This window comes from Bombus vosnesenskii, unplaced genomic scaffold, assembly GCF_011952255.1.
Source record: "Bombus vosnesenskii isolate JDL3184/JDL3185 unplaced genomic scaffold, Bvos_JDL3184-5_v1.1 scf7180000013265, whole genome shotgun sequence".
Lineage (NCBI taxonomy): Eukaryota > Metazoa > Arthropoda > Insecta > Hymenoptera > Apidae > Bombus > Bombus vosnesenskii.
This window is the reverse complement of record NW_022882925.1, coordinates 4,694,835-4,713,367: the sequence shown is the minus strand read 5'-3', so window position 1 is coordinate 4,713,367 and position 18,533 is coordinate 4,694,835. Positions and strand designations below refer to the sequence as shown.

Below are 18,533 nucleotides of genomic sequence, written 5' to 3'. Positions count from 1 at the left end.
TTCAATAAATGTTGATCGAATGGAAATGTAAATCAGAACGAACTTTCCGACCGACCTTTTGAATCTTTTCAATCGCTCCAAAAATACGCGGCAATTCAGGTTGTACGCTTGTCAAATTCGGTCATCACCGTGATACTTCGTATAATTTCGTATTTCACGAGCTTCTCTTCTCGTTGCAGTATCGCAACGAACAGTGTTGCCAGCGTTCGTAAAATTTTTACTCGTGAAACATATACGAATTTAAATGAACCCGATCCTTCCGCGTTCCGCTAGATCGTTTCGAATTAAGCGAGCGTTTCCGCGGAAACCCGTTATCGTGTTACGGACACGAAAAATCCACTGACCAGGAAATACAAGTCGAGCAACGGTGGTAGAGTCGTGCATCATCGAATTTGAATAAACTCGATCCTTCCGCGTTGCGTTCATGTTGGTCGCGGCGGTCCTCGCAATTTGCACGCGAACGCATCGATTCTGTCCGCCTACACGCACGCGTTTTCATCCGCACATGCGCAATGTATATTCTTTTTTTATCTTATCTGTGTGCCGTGATGAAATCGTGAAATCGGTTAAAAATCGATTTACGATTTTATAGTTTCATACGACTGGTTAAGCGATTTGTAAAAATTAGAAGGTTTTACCGTAATTTGGTTGATTCATAGAACGTTGCGAATTGTTTCGATGGTATTGCTACGGATTATACGAGGCACACAAACCATATAAATGGAATTATTATCTTTTGAATTGAACTTTTTGTAATATTTTACAGTGGCTTAATATGTCCCAAATTGAAATTTTTGAAATGTTTTAGATCCAACTAACGTCTGTTAGATTTTAATTTTTCAAACGTTTCCGATCACGTTAATATCTTTTAAGCGTAAATTTTTTAAACCTTTTGGATCGGATTAGTATTCATAGGATTTAAATTCAAAAGAGTACAGTTGATTCACAGTGCAAGACAAATAAAAATACAGATAACAACTATAAATCCAGTCTTTTTTCATGACCAGGGAGACTGAAAAATAAATTATTATTGTTATTATTATTATTATTATCTTGTAGATTTAAATTTCTTAAACGATTTAGATCTAAATTAAAATTTTGAATCGTCTCGTAGCAACGCGAGAAATTCGCTGGGTAGTTAAAGTCATCGAACTCGGCCGTTTATGAGCGTTTGAAACGACTTGCATTCACGTAAAAGATCAAAATTATCTACTGAACAACTCTATAAGACGTACGTGTTTTATATTTCTTGAGATTTGCTCGGATCTGCAGAAGTCTATTTATTCCGGGACACCCTGTATAGCATAGCTATGTTTCCATACATGCGTATCATTTGTTTCAGTCTATATTAAAAGATACTGATAGAATAGAAATTCCCTCGTTACATTATAAAACATACAGCTTTCTTTTCGAAATCAATTAAGAACCACCAAGGTGTGTGAAATAGAAGAAACATCGCTTTTTAATAGAAACAAATATATCGATTTCCCAGAGGGGAATCCCTTTTTGCTTTCGTTGGATACGGCGGCTTGCTTACACCACCCCTGGGGATATGTTCGAGGGTCGATACGACGGAATCGAGTTTAGGCACGCATACTCAAACACGTTCTCTGGTACTTGCTGGAGAAAAAGCGTGTGAACAGGTTTTGCAGGAAGCTTTTCGATAGACTTTGAAACACTTTGCAAGTAAATCTTTTTTTGGATATCCAATCGACTGGGACGAAAGTGCTCTTCCTTCGTCTTAATATTGATGTTACGCCACGAGACTTACCACAGGCTGTATTTTTTAATCGTCGCTCGCGGTCCTACAACGTCGCAGGCAAACCGTCTTATCTGCCCGCCGGATCATATATAATGTATCGACGAGAGCATAGTTGTCGCCAAGCAGCGAGCTCTAGAAACGTCCATTTTTGACCGTTACGTTTTTCACACTAGAAGGGGCACACGTGATCATAGGCGCGAGCGGTGGCGTGACCCGAGCATAGTGGGGGTCGTCTTCCAAACGAGACAAAGGAATAATCGAAGGGCGTTCAGTTCCTTCCGACGAGTCAAACGTGACACTTCGACAAATCTGACGAGCAAACGAATTTATCTAGAGATATCGCAAAGTCGAGTCAAATTTCTGTAACATCTTCATCATATTATTGTAAAATATATTGTTCTATGTTAACCTGTTAATACAATGTTACATTCATTAAACCACCTCTGTTATCCTAACCGAAACAGGGGAACGACTATTTCGCGGCGTCGATTAACATAATCGTAGCGAGAATTTACGCCTCTCGCTGACGCGTTCTCCTAGCGACCGCGTCTCTCCGCGAACGGTCGTAACAATTGAATTTTTATTCCATTTCTAACACGCTCGCCCAAGCCTATTTAGCATTATATCTAATTTAAAATACATTTTCTCATAAAATTAATAACGGTAGATAATTGCGTATCTTTCGTTGGACGTAATTTAAGTTTATCGGGTGTATAGAAAAATTGACTGAATTACGAGAGGAGAAAAGATTCTCGTTAGTAATTGTTCTTCGTTTCTTAATCTGAGCAAACTTGTTCCTTAATTTATGCCAAATATAATAATCAGATAGCATGAAATTTATTTGTGAAATTCCATTTTCTCTTATTAGCAAATTTGTTAGCCTCGTGCAACAGCATTTATCAGCGTGTTGTAAATTACAATTTTTATTTTGTAAAATTCTACTAACGATTTATTAATTGCCAATGACGGAAAGAGGCTGAATTCGTACGAATGTTCGTTGTCGTTAGCTATCCATGTCTATCGTCCGATACGGTAAACCGCAGATAAAAAAGCAAATTGGCTAAAGAATCTGAGTACCGAGGTCGTACATTTTTCTCTCAGTATCCAGATATCTTTTCACGCGTCGGTCTCGTTCTCCTTGGACGTTTCAATTACGTCATCTTTGACACAGGAATGAATTGAACGACTTAAATCTTCTAATAGGACACTATTTATTCCATTACGAAAAGTATCAGGTCAGAAATTTCGTAATACTTCCGCCTTACGGTTACGATTTCCAATTTTTCATCCTCTTCTCGTGGAATTTCTCTCCAAAGTTATTTCGATTATTAATGGGTAAAATATCGTTTAGCAAAATACAACTTTTAGTTCAAGTTGCCAACGACTAATATCAAATTCGAACAAGGTTCTCTCTTCGGATCTATTTAATATCTTTAACAATACGACGAATGTTTAATTCAATTTCTTTTATTATTACATTTCTTCGTACGTATTATATAAACCTGCATAAAAATCCGCCATCTATTTATCATCATTAGCTCTGCGATGTAGAGTGTGCACGAAAATCCACCGTTTATACCTACGATTATTAGCCCCGGACAATTATAAGAAAGCTTCCCGGAATCGGAAATATCTGCCTCGCAATCGATGTCGACTTCGGTTTCCATTACAAGCTCATAATGCATCGATAAAGTCCCTCGTTTTTCATGCTTTTTAATAAGTCTGATAACAAGTCCCTTTCGACCGATGCAAATTGAATAGACATTCGCTAAAAACCGATAGATCGATCGAACCGAGTCTACCAATGTACCTGATGCAACCTGAATCGTAAAAAAAAAAAAAAAAAAAAAAGAGAGAGGAGAGAGGAAAAATTACGGTTGCATCAGGTTTGCCCGATACGGGGCATTGTTGCGTGTTTCGCTATTATTAAAAACCCTCCTCGGGGATAACCGAACGTATCCAGGTTGTATAGGCCTTGTTCCTTTGGTAAAGTCGAGTATAATCGGCGTCGATAACGAGCCACCCGGTGCTCCAGATAGAGCCGAATCGTTATTGGAAATATCCAGGGCTTTCTTCCATCGTTGCATATCCTCTCGAGTGTGACCCGTATTTCACGGAAGAGGATCCCTCGCATTCCTCTTCCTCTTCCGTTTCTCTTCCGTGTCTTCACCCTTTGCAGGCTCGTGTACAAGGTCGGAAATGCTCTTTCCTTTGTTCGATTGAATTTTCTGCTTTGACATGCAAAGGATAAAGCAGTTTAGGGAAATTTAACTCTAGAATGACACTGGTCTATGTACTTTCATGCGTATGTAACACTGTGGCTAAGCTAAAACGAAGTGCGAATGTTCGAAACGTTATTGAACACTTTGGAAAAATTCTGTTTCTATCCTTCTTCTTCTCTGTTAAGTTAGATTGTTCGAGAACTTAACGCTGTTGAGTCCAATAAAATTTAAAATTATAACGTTGTATAATTAAAAAAAGGAAGAGAGGAGATTGGTGGTCAAATTGCAGTGAAAAGGAAGTTTAGGTATTTTTTGATATTTGGTTGTTTTGATCAATTCTAAAAAAAAAAAAAAAGAAAAAAAGAAAAATATGACTAAACAAGAGATGAAAAGAAGAGATTCTGCGACAAACGAACTCGGTGGATACACGTAGCTTAGCCAGCTTCTAGAGAAAATCGTTCTCCTTTCTCGTAACCGACCTACATTTATGAAACAACCATCTCCTCTCGGCCCAAATTTCTCGTTGGTCCTCCAGTTTTCCCTTTGATTCCGCTCATAGCAGAAAATATTTTCCTCGACGTTTTCTAAAAAAAATCCCCGTTAGACAACTAGGAATCCAGTACTAGAATTTATGATCAAAAAGAAGAGACACATTTTTTGGGAGAAGTTGGAACAGATATGTATGAAAATTTGAGGTACAGTAAAAATGAAATAAGAACATTTAATATTTATTATTCGCTAAATTTTAAAAATATATATATATTTATTTATTTATATATTCAAATATTCATACATAATTATATACAGGGTGGTTGGTAACTGGTGGTACAAGCGGAAAGGGGGTGATTCTACGCGAAAAAAGAAGTCGAAAATATAGAATAAAAATTTTTCGTTTGAAGCTTTGTTTTCGAGAAAATCGACTTTGAATTTTCGCTCGGTACGCGTGCACTTTATCGCGTCTCGTTATAACGGATCTCACTGTAGATCGTTGTCTCGATGGAAAAATTAAAAAAAAAATTTAAAAAAAATTTTTATTCTATATTTTCGACTTCTTTTTTCGCGTAGAATCCCCCCCCCCTTTCCGCTTGTACCACCAGTTGCCAACCACCCTGTATATAAAATTGGGAATCTTCAAATTCATCCAGAATTTCAAGTATTTAATATTCATTTACGGATATTTGAAGGTCAGAAAACATTGAATATTTTAGATGTTAATCTAATTGCAAATATTTCAGAAATTTGTAATATTTGAAATTCACCAAATTCCAAATACTCTGTATACCTAAAATACCAAATACTTCGCCATTTATCTATCTTCGCCATTTGTAATATTTGAAATTCACCAAATTCCAAATACTCTGTATACCTGAAATACCAAATAATTCGCCATTTATCATATTTCGAATGTCCCATATTCGCCAAATTCCAAATACTCGATGTCCCCAAAGTGCCAAATATTTTGCATCCATCAAATTCCAAGTACTCGATATTCCCAAAATTTCGATTAATTCACATAACCAAATATTCGAATTCTCATCATTCAATTACTCAGATATAAATGCATATCTATCATAGTTTCCCAATCTGATAAACGCGCAAGGTATGAATATCGAGATATGCTCCAACATTTTGGCGAACGTTTCGTCAGCTTGTCGGAGATTTATCGTCGATCGAATATTAAATACGTGGAACCGGCTTAGCAACAATGTACGTCGGCTACACGACTATACACAAAAGTAATGAGACGACTGAGGCAGCTCAGAATGGATGTACACAAGATACGTACACCCCTTTATGTATCGTCCACCAGTACAATGTACACGAGTCGTTGTATATATACCCTCGTGTGTTACGCCATAGTTCGTGTAACTTTACACGGCGTAACATTCGTCTCCGATTTAATGGAAAACAAAAGAACAACATGGATATTCCTGTTTGTCTGGAGAGCAAAAAAGTCGTGTTTAAAAGTAAAAAAGGTTATGATGTTCACAAGAAAAGAACAAATAACTAGACTCAAGATACGTCATTACTTCAACATTAATAGGTTAGGACAAGGTTATATTAATTAAATGAATTTTACCATATATGAGCTTTTTAGAAGAATAATGGATTAATTTTTAATCTACTTATTTACCAATTTAATTAATTATTTACCAAACATATTAGCAATTTAATTTCAAGTATTTTAATTCGTTAATGTTCAAATGATCTTTCCTGTGATAACCTTGTTCTATTAATAATCTAGTAAATTGGGCTTTCTGGTAATAATCTAGTGATAATTTCTTTAAAATTGTCTCAGTACATTGGAACATCTCTGTTATAGCGTATAAATATATTCAGAAATAATATAACAATAACGTGTAATAAGGAGTGATAAAATAAACGAGCAATTGATTATAAAATCGCCAAATTTTGTAAAATCTTTATTACTATGACAGGGATAGAACATTTTGAACAGAATAAGTGGGGAGGCAGTTTCTCCAAGATGATTGTAACTTTCACGACGAAGATTGCACGCCTCGTTGTCTGTTACGAATCTATGAATGGGCTCCATTCATTCCATTTGCATTTTTACTGGCCGATCGCATGCAGCTTGCTTCTGTTCTCGAATGCAACGCCACAACCTTAATCACGACTGTATCATATCGAATTAAAATAACTGAATTTTTATGTGAACTAATTAGACGATAATTTTTCTTGAAGATTCTGTTTGATGATTCCATTTAAAGATTTTATTTGAAGATATTTCGTAGAAGATTTATTCGTACTCTTTTCATCGATAATTTTTCATCTTCACATGAATTTTTTACACGATATGTTCCAAACGAATATCTCAATTTTTCTTATGGTCTTTGGGATGATAGAGAAATTTTCTTTTATTCAGAGAAAGGCAAAAGTAATGATTTGTATTTCTTTCTGTTGTACTAAACAACGACTGGACGTTTACCCACATGATAATTTTAGCGATTATTTCTTTAACTCGTAGGACTGGAAATATAGAAGGAAGTATATTTTCTTGAAAATACATAAAGAGAGTACAAAATAAAGAAGTAGAAAAAAGTTTAACCATTGAAATAGTAGAGTGGGTACGTTGTATGCAATGTTGGACATTATTGAATAAATTTTATTTGTTACATGAAAGTCCAAATGAAAAACAGGAATAAATTATTTGTTATTTGGACAAGCCTAAATACATTATTCAAGATAATGAAATTAACTGTTAGTTACAAGTACGATTGTATTTTTTATTTATTATACATGTTATTCTCTACATGTTACATTTATATTGCAGGTATATGATGGTTATTATCTGATTGCATAAGCTGCAAATTGGAGATTCTGTCTTTTTTTTTTTTAGGGGGTATTCATGTGTGATTTTCGTGTGTCTGATTCTGAATCTTGTCGTAAATCTATCTCGGGACAGAAGTTGATAGAAGTCTCTTACTAAGTTATAATATGAATTTTCATAAAAGTCCGTAGTCCGATAAAGACGCTCTTCGTTGAAAATTTTGTCATTTGAGAGATTCACACGTGTGACGTGACATTTGGTCCATCCTATATAAATTAAAGATCCTATATAAATAAGAACAATATTCTATCCTCTCAGGTTTAAGAACAAAACGCTGTTTTCCTAGTTGTAATCGAAAATTATTCGTTTACAATCTTCTAAAAATACCTGCCATGTTTCATTCCCTGCTCCAGTTACCTTGAAGCAAACTTTTCCCTTCAAGTGTCCGTGATATACACGCGAAAATCAAGTGGCCCGGAAATAGTTCTCGCCATAGCACGAGGAGCCAATTACGAACCTGAATGAACACGAAGAACTTCGTTTATTGCTCCAGCCCTCTATCGATTTGATTTATTGATTCTTCTTTAAAGAAAAATTCGCGCTCCGTCTTAGAAAACGAAACTGACGCTCGTGTTCAAATTTGATACTATTTATATTTTGTCCATGATCGGTACGAGCCAATAATTCCGCGTTTGAAATTCTGCTGTATTTGAAATTGTATATCATACTATATCGTAATGCATATATTCATCGTATCGAGTATTATGTATTATATACAGGCTGGTTGGTAACTGGTGGTACAAGCGGAAAGGGGATGATTCTACGCGAAAAAAGAAGTCGAAAATATAGAATAAAAATTTTTCGTTTGAAGCTTTGTTTTCGAGAAAATCGACTTTGAATTTTCGCTCGGTACGCGTGCACTTTGTCACGTCTCGTTATAACGGATCTCACTGTAGATCGTTGTCCCGATGGAAAAATTAAAAAAAAAATGTTTATTCTATATTTTCGACTTCTTTTTTCGCGTAGAATCCCCCCCCCCCTTTCCGCTTGTACCATCAGTTATCAACCACCCTGTATATAATCTTTTTGTGTATGTGCACGCTTTATGCATTTTGTTTCTATCGTAATTTATTCCTTGAAGCTAAATTCTAATTCAACGCCTATCTAAACATATCTATATCTTCATTTACTATACAGATATGTACTATAATTACAATAATATAAACGTAGTATCTTTCCTGATAGAAAAATTATTAAAACAAACATATTTCTCTAGAATATAAAATATCAAAATCCACATTCTACGTCACGATGATCATTAACTTGGTTCACCATAGCATAGTTTCATGCCAGATAATTATGATTTGTTGAGGAGCACATGGAAACGTAGAATAGCTTTGAACTTCTGATAATAATCAAAGAAAACTGCACAAAAGAGACGAACTTGCGAACAGATTCTTTCCACCATCATATGCCCCTTGAAATATTGTGATTTTGCCCTAAGAAGCTTACGTGATCCCATTTAACTAAGATACACCCTGTATACAGGGTGGTTGGTAACTGGTGGTACAAGCGGAAAGGGGATGATTCTACGCGAAAAAAGAAGTCGAAAATATAGAATAACAATTTTTTTTTCATTTTTCCATCGAGACAACGATCTACAGGGGGAGCCGTTATAACGAGACGTGACAAAGTGGACGCGTACCGAGCAAAAATTCAAAGTCGATTTTCTCGGAAACAAAGCCTCGAACGAAAAATTTTTATTCTATATTTTCGACTTCTTTTTTCGCGTAGAATCACCCCCTTTCCGCTTGTACCACCAGTTACCAACCACCCTGTATACACCTAACCTTACCCTGTCACCCTTAATTACCCTTATTTGAAACAAAAAAATGTGTCAGAAGAGAACTGTATGATGTCGGGGATGAGGTACCGTGCTTTCATGCATTTCACCTTGCGACGACCTTGAAACGTCCAGCAAAGCTGACATTAAGATTTTTAAAATGGATGCCTCCATTTCTCGTTACATACTCTTTTAGTTTTCAAAACACTGCAGACTCGTGCCTTTTGCTGCATTCGCTGCCGAGATGTAAACTCTCAAATTCGACAGAGCAATACAAGGTATAATTGCCCAAAAGTGACTACTTGGAAACGATCGACTATTTTGGACACGCCAGAAGTTTCATAGTAGCATTATGAAGAACATCTTTATGTGTCGCGTCGTGGTGTACGTCGGGTAATTCTAATGCCGGCGGTATATCGGATTTTAAAGTTCATATCTCGATTACGGTCACTTCAAAAGGCACGAGTTTATAGCATTTCGAAGACGTCTAAATGTCAGCTGCAAGAATATGTAACAAAAATATGGGGGTATACATTTAAAAATAAAAGGTAAAAGCACAATATGTCACCTTCTATATCGTACAACTTTTGTCTCAAACATTTTCTGTACCGTCACAAATAGGAAAGTAAGTAAGGCTGGAAAAGATAGATGGAACACCCTGTATATATACATATATATACGTATGTACGTATACATATGTGCACATTTATTAGACTATAGTTTATACAATTGCAGTTATCAATTCATAACCTAACCTATAACCTAGCTGTATCTTCTTCGCCTAAAGTTTCAAATCCAAGGATCTATGATTTATTGGAATCATGATCGATTTAGAGGCCTTGTTTCAGCAGCCTTTGGACTATTACAGGCCGAAAGAACCTCGTTATTCAATCGAAAAGTTAGTTCTATCGAAAACGATGATCGAAGAGAATTAAAACTTCCTCCTTAGTAATTTGATAGGCCTCGCATGCAGCATGCTAAAACTGCAGTCAAGTAACATGTAATGTATTAGAAGCAGTATAGACTGGAATAGCAGTGCTTGTTTTAAGGTTAGGAGAGCTTGCGAAGCTCAAAGTGGGTCAAAAGCCAGCGTGCCCCGGTATACTTGCCAACCTACTTGGAACGCATTCGAGCAGAGTCGGAAATGTTCTTTTGCATCGCCTCTGTTACCACGTACACCAACATAATTGTTCTAATCCAAATCAATTTGCATGTAATAAGTTACTAAGGTAATAAAATGGTATAAAATCCTCTCTTTACTAAGTACATATAAGATTTTGAAGAGCAATTTCACAAAGCAACTTGTCTAGGATACAGTCGGTGTTGTGGCACAGAAATAAAATAGGTTTGTACGACCGTGCGGTAACATTCTACTTAAAGTAGCTTATTCGAGTGTCCGACCTCAGACAAACCATTGTCGGTGATCATAAATCGTTTCCAGAAACTTACTGAAAACGAGAACGTCTTTATAAAATTTTCCTTAAAAATCTTCTTATAAAAATTATAAGATTTATATTATTATAGATTATATAATAATATAAGATTATAGATTATAAGATCTTCAAGATCTTATAAAATCCTTTATAAAAAGGAAAAATATTCTCAATAAAAGAAACATTAAACTATAATAAATTCCAAAAAAAGAACGCTGTAAACACCCGTTTTAACATCAACTGCTCGTATTACGTTGCTATTTTATTCTGTTACATCACGTTATTTAACTCTTCCTTCGTAATTACCATGTACCTAGCTATCTATCCTGTTTAAAATAAAATTTACTTCTGTAAAGGCTCGATGGATCAGCGAAGAGTAGTTAGAACCGATACCGTTCCTCGACGATACTGTAGGAGGAACGTTTCAACGAGGAAAGAAATAGAAAACTACCGGTAGATCCCCTGTGCATACTCCATTATTCTTTTTCCTATATCTGCCTCTGTTCCCTGTAATACCTTCGTATTGACTGTCTCCTTGTAAAGCGCCAGACGGAATTTTAAATCTTGATACGAAGACAGATCTTCCTGCTCTGTTTTCCCCGTCCTCTGAAAGCCCGGAAGTGGATGGGAACACAAAGCGGAACGGTGAAACTCGTCGATCACTCGAACCGTGAACTAGAAGCATTTGGATAATTAACACGTCGCAGCCATTGCGATGGACGATTTTTCTTTTTCTTTTACCTTTGCCTTCCTCCTTCTTCTTCCTTTCTTTCAATTATTTTTAATTCGTTCTTTTCTTCTTTTCTGTTCCGTTATCGAAGCGTTGAAGTTGATCGCCGCGAAAATACCAAGGTCTACAAAGTCGTTTTTCTAATGTACAGGGTGTGTAAATATTGTCGATAAAAGTCATCATAAGTCTGACTGTCTGACGACTCTACCATCTTCGGTTTGACGGAGATTTCAGCCGAAAGGCTCGCGCAACGTTGTCCTTGAACCTGAAAATCAAAGCCAAAAGGTCAGTTTTTTTACTCTGTCGTATTAACATCGCGGGCATCAACTTTGAAAAAGGAACTAAATCGTTCTCTTGGAAAATGATGTTACAGTACCATTGGCCCTTGCATCGATACTACTTACTATGTGTTCATATTTCACAGGCGAATATATAGAAGGAAAATAGCGTGGCATTAACGAGGAAACAGGAAATTATTTCTTAGCAAGTGAAGTAACCGACTCTGAGTAGGGCGAAGCTGACTAACTTCATGATTTCTAAATATTACAAAATTACTCGCTCTATGAAGAAACCTTTCTATTATAGTAAGAAGAGTTAAATGGCGTCAAAGAGACCAAGATTTGGTACTACATATTAGCTGTTTCGTAGGTGAATACGTAAAGGACATACAAAGATCAACTGCTAGACAACGTCAGTAAAAATAATGTTGTAGGTGGAGAGTTAAGTTTGGCACACTCTGTATAAGTAACAATCTTTCTTGTACGTAGTCTTAATTTGTACTATCCCTCTGAGTCTTATTACTATCCTTATTGCTAGTAATTAATATCACATTGCCCTAAATGATACTGTGCTATCTTGGTGTTCTAGACAAATTACTTTAATTCTCGTTGCACGCTTTGTACGAAGCAGCGCAATCTTTTTACATCCACTTCGGCGTTTGCTTTCACAATTTGCCTGCTGCTTTTTATTATTTAAATTTGTCTATATGACAATCGCTCTAAGATCTCAAAAGTAGAAAAGAAGAACATATTAGGATATTTCTTTGCGCTGGGATGTTTTAATTAGACCAGAACGTACAGAAGATCGAGAGTCGTTAATTATTTTCCAACGAGTTTCTAAGAGAAATTTTCATTTGTTTTTATCATATCGGTTTCCTTTCTCACTCTTTCTCTCGATTGAATTTCAACAGCCATTTGAACCTGATTAATAGAGAATCCATTACTAATCGTATCAGATCATAGGCTTTGATGCTGGAATTGAATAAAATAATAGTACACTCCAGGCGGACCAGAGTCAATTAACGCAATTAACGAGGAAATGATACAATATCGCGATTAACAACGTGCTCCTAATGCCAGGAATAATGGCAGCCATGGGAAAAGAGGCGTGAAGATTAATGAGGATGAGTCGCGAACAAACGAGATGCCATAATCCTTAAATTACGTATTACAGGCGTTGCCATTTTCAGTAACAATTAAAAGATACTTGGAAACGTGTGTACCATTAATATTGCTTTTTAATTCTTTTAATAAGAATTACAAATTGAAATGGTGCAGAGGAATTTCAGCACAATGCGGTAGATGAAAAACTCTGTTCAATAAACTGCTACGTATTTACCTTAGAAGAGTCTTTCGTCAAAAGTCTATCGAAATAAAGGAAGTTACTTTTCATAATTGATATTGATTTCTCTATCGTATCTGTTCTTAATTAATTCAAAATTTCGATTCAGTTCTTAGGCTAATAGGTGTTCGAGTGAATGGGGCTCTATTTTGTTTACAAACAGGAGTGTACGTACTTATTTCGAACATGTTCTGTAGACTAGATAGGCAAGACCCAAGTGAAAAGGTACAGTAAATCGTTTTAAAGCGACAGGAAGCAGTGGATGCGTATTATTTCCAGCTATGAGGTATCGTTGTGTCCCAGTGGGAAACACGAGACGATGTTGGTATTCTGCCAGTCTAGAACAATGTGTGGGTCCCTTGTAAGGATAGGAAAAGCCGAACAGTGCGGCGAGGTCGGTCTCTTCTTGGCACGAAAGAATGATACTCCGCGATAATTACGACCTGTAACTACAACGTGCGCTTATTTATCATGCATGCGACACGGGGTCGGATTAAATGTTAGCTGCACGCTGAAAGGAGTCGCATTTGCATAAAAATGATGGAGAAATCTGCCAGCTTAAAGCTATCATCAATCTGTTAACCGAGAATGAGAAATTAAGTTATCGTAAATCGAACATTATATATGCACGTACATAATATTTTACATATATATAGTTATATATACTTCTATACATATATATATATTTATTTATTATAATTACATGTATACAGAGATAATCGACAGAGAACTAACAGAGAATATATACAGAGATAATCTAATAAGATTATAAAAATAAGAGGGTAAACTGTAGTGATAAAACGACAGATGTTAATAGAATTCGATATTATAGGATAAGTTATTAAGGAGGATAAGATATAAACAAGAATCTGATAAGATATTAATAACTACAATGTACTTTATTTATATAATTTATATATGTATATAAAATACATGCATTGTAGTCACTAATATCTTACAGGGTGATGTGACGAGAAGCAATGAAAAAAGTTCATATAAATATATGCTCTATCTGTCTTCGCTTATGAGACATAACGAATTTTCATAAACACTAAACCTATTAAAGATGTTGAATAAGCTTCCCAACAAATCCGGCAAACATCAGGAACCATTCAGAGTGTAACCGGGTTTATAACAAGACGTCTACAGGCTTGCCTTAAAACGCAAGGTGGTCATCTTCTTCAGTATCTTCTGTAAAGGTAATTGGATAACACGAAATCAAGAGAAAAGTTCGTTGTATCTCGTAGACGAAAACGGATATGTCTATAGGAACGTTTTCTATTGTTTCTATTATATGTTCTGTTGCACCCTATATATAAGAATAAGCTCAGTTTTACAAACTCGATGTCTAAAACCAAAGTATGAGAAAGATATAAGTATATACGAGTTTTCAAAAATATTATAAAATCAAGTCCATTTTCCGACCCTAAAGCCGAAATTACATAAAATATATAAATATATACTTGGGACTGATTAATTAGTGTGAATGCTATAATAAATACAATGTTGTGCGGATATTCTTCACAGCCACCGTACTCGCCTATTGTATACATGTAACGATATCTCGCTTTCCAACTTGCTTCATAATAGTCTTAATAATTCACCTTTAACGACAAGCTAATCTTTATTGTCGTGATGAAAAATGAAGTCGCACGAGGGGTCGAAACGCGATCATCCGGCTTGTATGGAAGGCTTCGGTTGAATGCAGACTCCCATTAACCGATTATATCCCATTAAACGATTAACATTCTGAGCATTCCAGTTCTTTGCCCGCCTCTTTTGCCCGGCATGTGCATTGAGTAAAATCTACTTTTACACAGAATACACACGATTCGTGTTACAACGACTTCCTTCAAGGAATTTCGCATTCCTTTGCCTCTGCCTATTTCTATCTTGTCTTGCAATTTCCTAAAGAAATGGCGTACTTCGCAGGATTTACTGTAATTAATCGCCTTATACAGTAGCTCGCGTGATACCTAACGTTAATCTCGTTTCGACATAACCTAAAACTCTATCTTTTTATATACTATACACTTCCATTTACGATCTGTGTCACAATATTACTACGTTACCAATATCAACATAACGTGCCAAAAAGTTCGATTCTCTTTTCCTCTTTGTTTTCCTGAACGGTATTATGTCGCATTGTAGATTGGAGGTTATATCGCTGTCATTTTTAGTCTTTTCGTTGTGGTGTCTTAGAAACAGAAAATTCCTTTAACGTAGGCGTGTGAATAGTTTTTAATGAAGTATTGCTATTTTAATTTTATATCATACATACAATATTTGTCATTTTATGTACCTAAAATAATCGTATTAATACGATAACGTTATTACAGTAAAGTTAATACAATAGAGTAAACCAATTTTTACTACATGTAATAAAGCAAACACGCTACCTTATTCCTCGATACTTACATCCAAAATCATGTACCAGCGTTCATATATACTCTTGGCTATAAGATATATAGAGGCATTATAATCGTTATTAAAACAAATTTTAAAAGTTATAGTATAAGGTCTCGTTCGAATGAGATTAATATCTTTAATTAAAGAATTTTAATTTGGAATAATCATTATTGATGACGGAAATTTAATTCTGTTTACCAATAACCAATATAAATGATTATAACATTTTTGGTTATTAGTAATTATTATCGATGACCCGCACTTTACTTTAGTTACCGATAACTATTATTGGCGGTACAAAATTTCTCTCGTTACAATCGGCTATTGTCAATTGTTATTAACAGTACATACAATTAATACCTATTCACTGAGGATATAAAAAAATTAATTGTAGATATTATGTATTTTATTAGGCAAAGAAACGATATGAAGGTATATGAAACAAGGAGTAATCTAAAAGATATTGTAGTACAATGTGCATTATTAATGCATGTGTTAATAAAAATATCTAAACTACAATATCTTTTATACTATTCTTTGTTTCATATATTTTCATGCAATTTCTTCGCTTTATAAGATGCATAAGTTCCATCATTTAGATATTTCATGTTATCAATGAATACGGATTATCAGTAATGTTAATAACAACTGACAATAGTCAAATGTAACCAAAAAAAATGTTGTCAATATTAATTGACGGTAACCAAAAGCATTTGTTGCCATCGATAATAGTTACCGGCAACCAAAACAAAATGCACACTATCGATAGTAGTTGCTGGTTACCAAAAGAAATTGCAGTCATTTATATTGGTTACTGGTATCCAAAATTGAAATGCCTTCGTTGACAATGGTCGTTCCTAACCAAAAGGAAATTTTAATCATTCGTAATGGTTATTCGTAATCAGAACAATTAAAAACTAATATTTTTCAATCATATCGTGTTTTTGATAATTTCTTTCACATTTATTCATAGCTTTTATTTAAATAAACATTGATTTTTACTCAATGAGTTTTTGCCAAAAAATGCTTAAGATAACCTTTATCTTGGATCTTTGATTATACATATATAATTATAATTGATATTTCAGGGCGTGGAATGATAAATGGTTGCTACCAGCAGCATGGTGTATGAGGAGATAGTCGGTATACGGGGTAGCTGACCCCAACCGCCGCGCACGCTTTTTACGCGCGAAATGCCCCACAATTTGAATTCCGCTTCCGTCAACTCCGCCAACACGGCACCGAATCACCAGGCCTACAACCAACAACCTTGTCACCGACAGAATGGAGATGGACTTCAGCCCGAGGTACATTAATTCCATTTAACAGAAAATGATAGTTTGAAGAAAATAGACTTAGATTCTTTATTTGCCAAAAATGCCAGGTACTATCCTATTTACGTTTAATACTATATTATCTTTAAATTATCTTTAAATAATGTTTTAGATGTATGTATTTGCCTATTAAATTTCTGTTGCACAACGAAGGAACCAAGAACCACATTGGACATTTAATCTGACGTTAATTACTCGCTTAATGGTTATACGCATTACGCGTGGAAAGAGTATAATGTTTCTGGAGCAGAAAAAATAGTTTTAGTTTAGGAACATCAACCCGGAAAAAGCATCTCGTTACTCGTTTAATTTAAACGATGAACTTGATGTTATCATATTTTATAATAAAAGTAGTGTAATATTTGTACTCAGCTATAATCATACAGTATGGAATATGTAATTCTTGTCTCCTATTGTATTTGAATGTAACGAGATACATTATGGAAATAAGAATTTTCAGTGATAACGAAGAAAGACGTTATACTATCTTAATATTCGGATATATTAATTAAAATACGTAAATTCGATATCGCACAATGTAAAGTGTATTAACAATAATAACACTGTAGCACACTGCAAAAAATTGTTCATATTTAGATTATAACATTTTAGAATTGTATCTCAATGCAATTGGGGACCAGTTTTTATTTGCTGTCCAACTGAATTAAGTAATAGTTAAGAGACTAAGCGCTTCATTTTTAAAGAAGCCATGATTTTAAGATTGCCCTTGAATTTTATTACTATAATACGCAAGTCCATCCAAAGAAAAACATCCAATGAGGAATACTGTCATGGTTTTTAACGACTATACAGTTAATTAATAATTGCATAATATCCATCCAAGGAGTGCCCCAAATTAATAAGAACCTAAGTACGTCTGATGACAAACAGAATAATGCAATATATAAAAATGAGAAACCTATTTTAATGAAAATATATGTGTATGTAACATTCTTTGTTGCAAAAATAGGCACAGAATAACATAGAGAAAACTTCCTTAAATATTAATTTGCTATATTAGCTTCAGTTAATTACACATATTTATTCGTTACTTCTGGAACATTATTTTATTCTATATGAATAAAATTATAGAACATAACCGTAACATCAACAATTTTGTTTTCAACAATTTTGAAGTTTCACTTACTTTAATCACATTTTATATTCATTCCGTCTATTGCAAAAAGCAAATAGTTAAATAACGATAATTATTTAAAGTGTATATATAATTGATATTAATTGATATTAAATTATGTACAATTGATATTTTGCGAAGAAATCTATTTACTCTTTATTAGAAAGAGCCGGTGGAGTTCGATACGTCTCATTTGCGTGGTGCGCCAGCCGAGGTCGAGGCACTGGTGCACAACATCAAAGAAGTTGCGCAACAATTCCTCTATCACTGGAGAACATTCCCTATCATCCTTCCACCGGCATTGTCCACTTGTACGGAGGGCGAAGACACGCTTGCGAGAAAGAAACACCACCTGAAGGATCTGTTCGTCGCGCCCAGCTTCGACGAATTAGACTCAGTCGCCGTAGACAGCAAGGGTGAACCAAGGAGATTGACCAAAAAGCAGCTGGAAAGCATCAGCAAACGAGGGTAGGTCTTCCTATAATAACGAGATATCCATTTAAATATTTATCTTTATCTTTGTAGGTAGCAGTAGTATCAGATTCGTAAGCTCTCACGTTAGGGACGTCCTTAAGCCTGCAGTTGCGATACTCGTCGACCAAGTACGAATTGGATTCAGTTTTTTGAAGCAGTACTATCCAAGACTTGCAGTCACTAGTGAAATTGGAGCTGTAACTTAGAAAATGATTTAATTTAAGATTTATGGTTTCACATGTTTTCTGCTTAGATTTTGTATTTAGATTTAGTCAGGGAACG

General features: G+C 35.1%; 1 protein-coding gene and 1 long non-coding RNA gene across 4 annotated transcripts in view; one reads left to right on the top strand and one right to left on the bottom strand.

Annotated features, from left to right (window-relative positions):
* LOC117243214 overlaps positions 1-18,533 on the top strand; it is a 42,179-nt gene that overhangs the window by 14,478 nt on the left and 9,168 nt on the right. For 2 of the 3 annotated variants that reach the window (XM_033510495.1, XM_033510493.1), the window contains exons 2-3: positions 16,397-16,615; positions 17,941-18,245. In XM_033510495.1, the coding sequence (XP_033366386.1) occupies positions 16,502-16,615; positions 17,941-18,245 (419 nt within the window). In that variant the 5' untranslated portion in view covers positions 16,397-16,501. Of the gene's footprint in view, positions 1-14,073; positions 14,099-16,396; positions 16,616-17,940; positions 18,246-18,533 lie in introns of those variants that run through there. The other variant, XM_033510494.1, reaches the window with a different exon arrangement.
* LOC117243227 lies at positions 7,209-13,539 on the bottom strand. Its single transcript, XR_004495420.1, has 4 exons — positions 13,075-13,539; positions 11,291-11,544; positions 10,896-11,224; positions 7,209-7,790 (listed from the first exon to the last, which is right to left on the bottom strand). It is a non-coding gene; the product is annotated as an uncharacterized LOC117243227 (long non-coding RNA).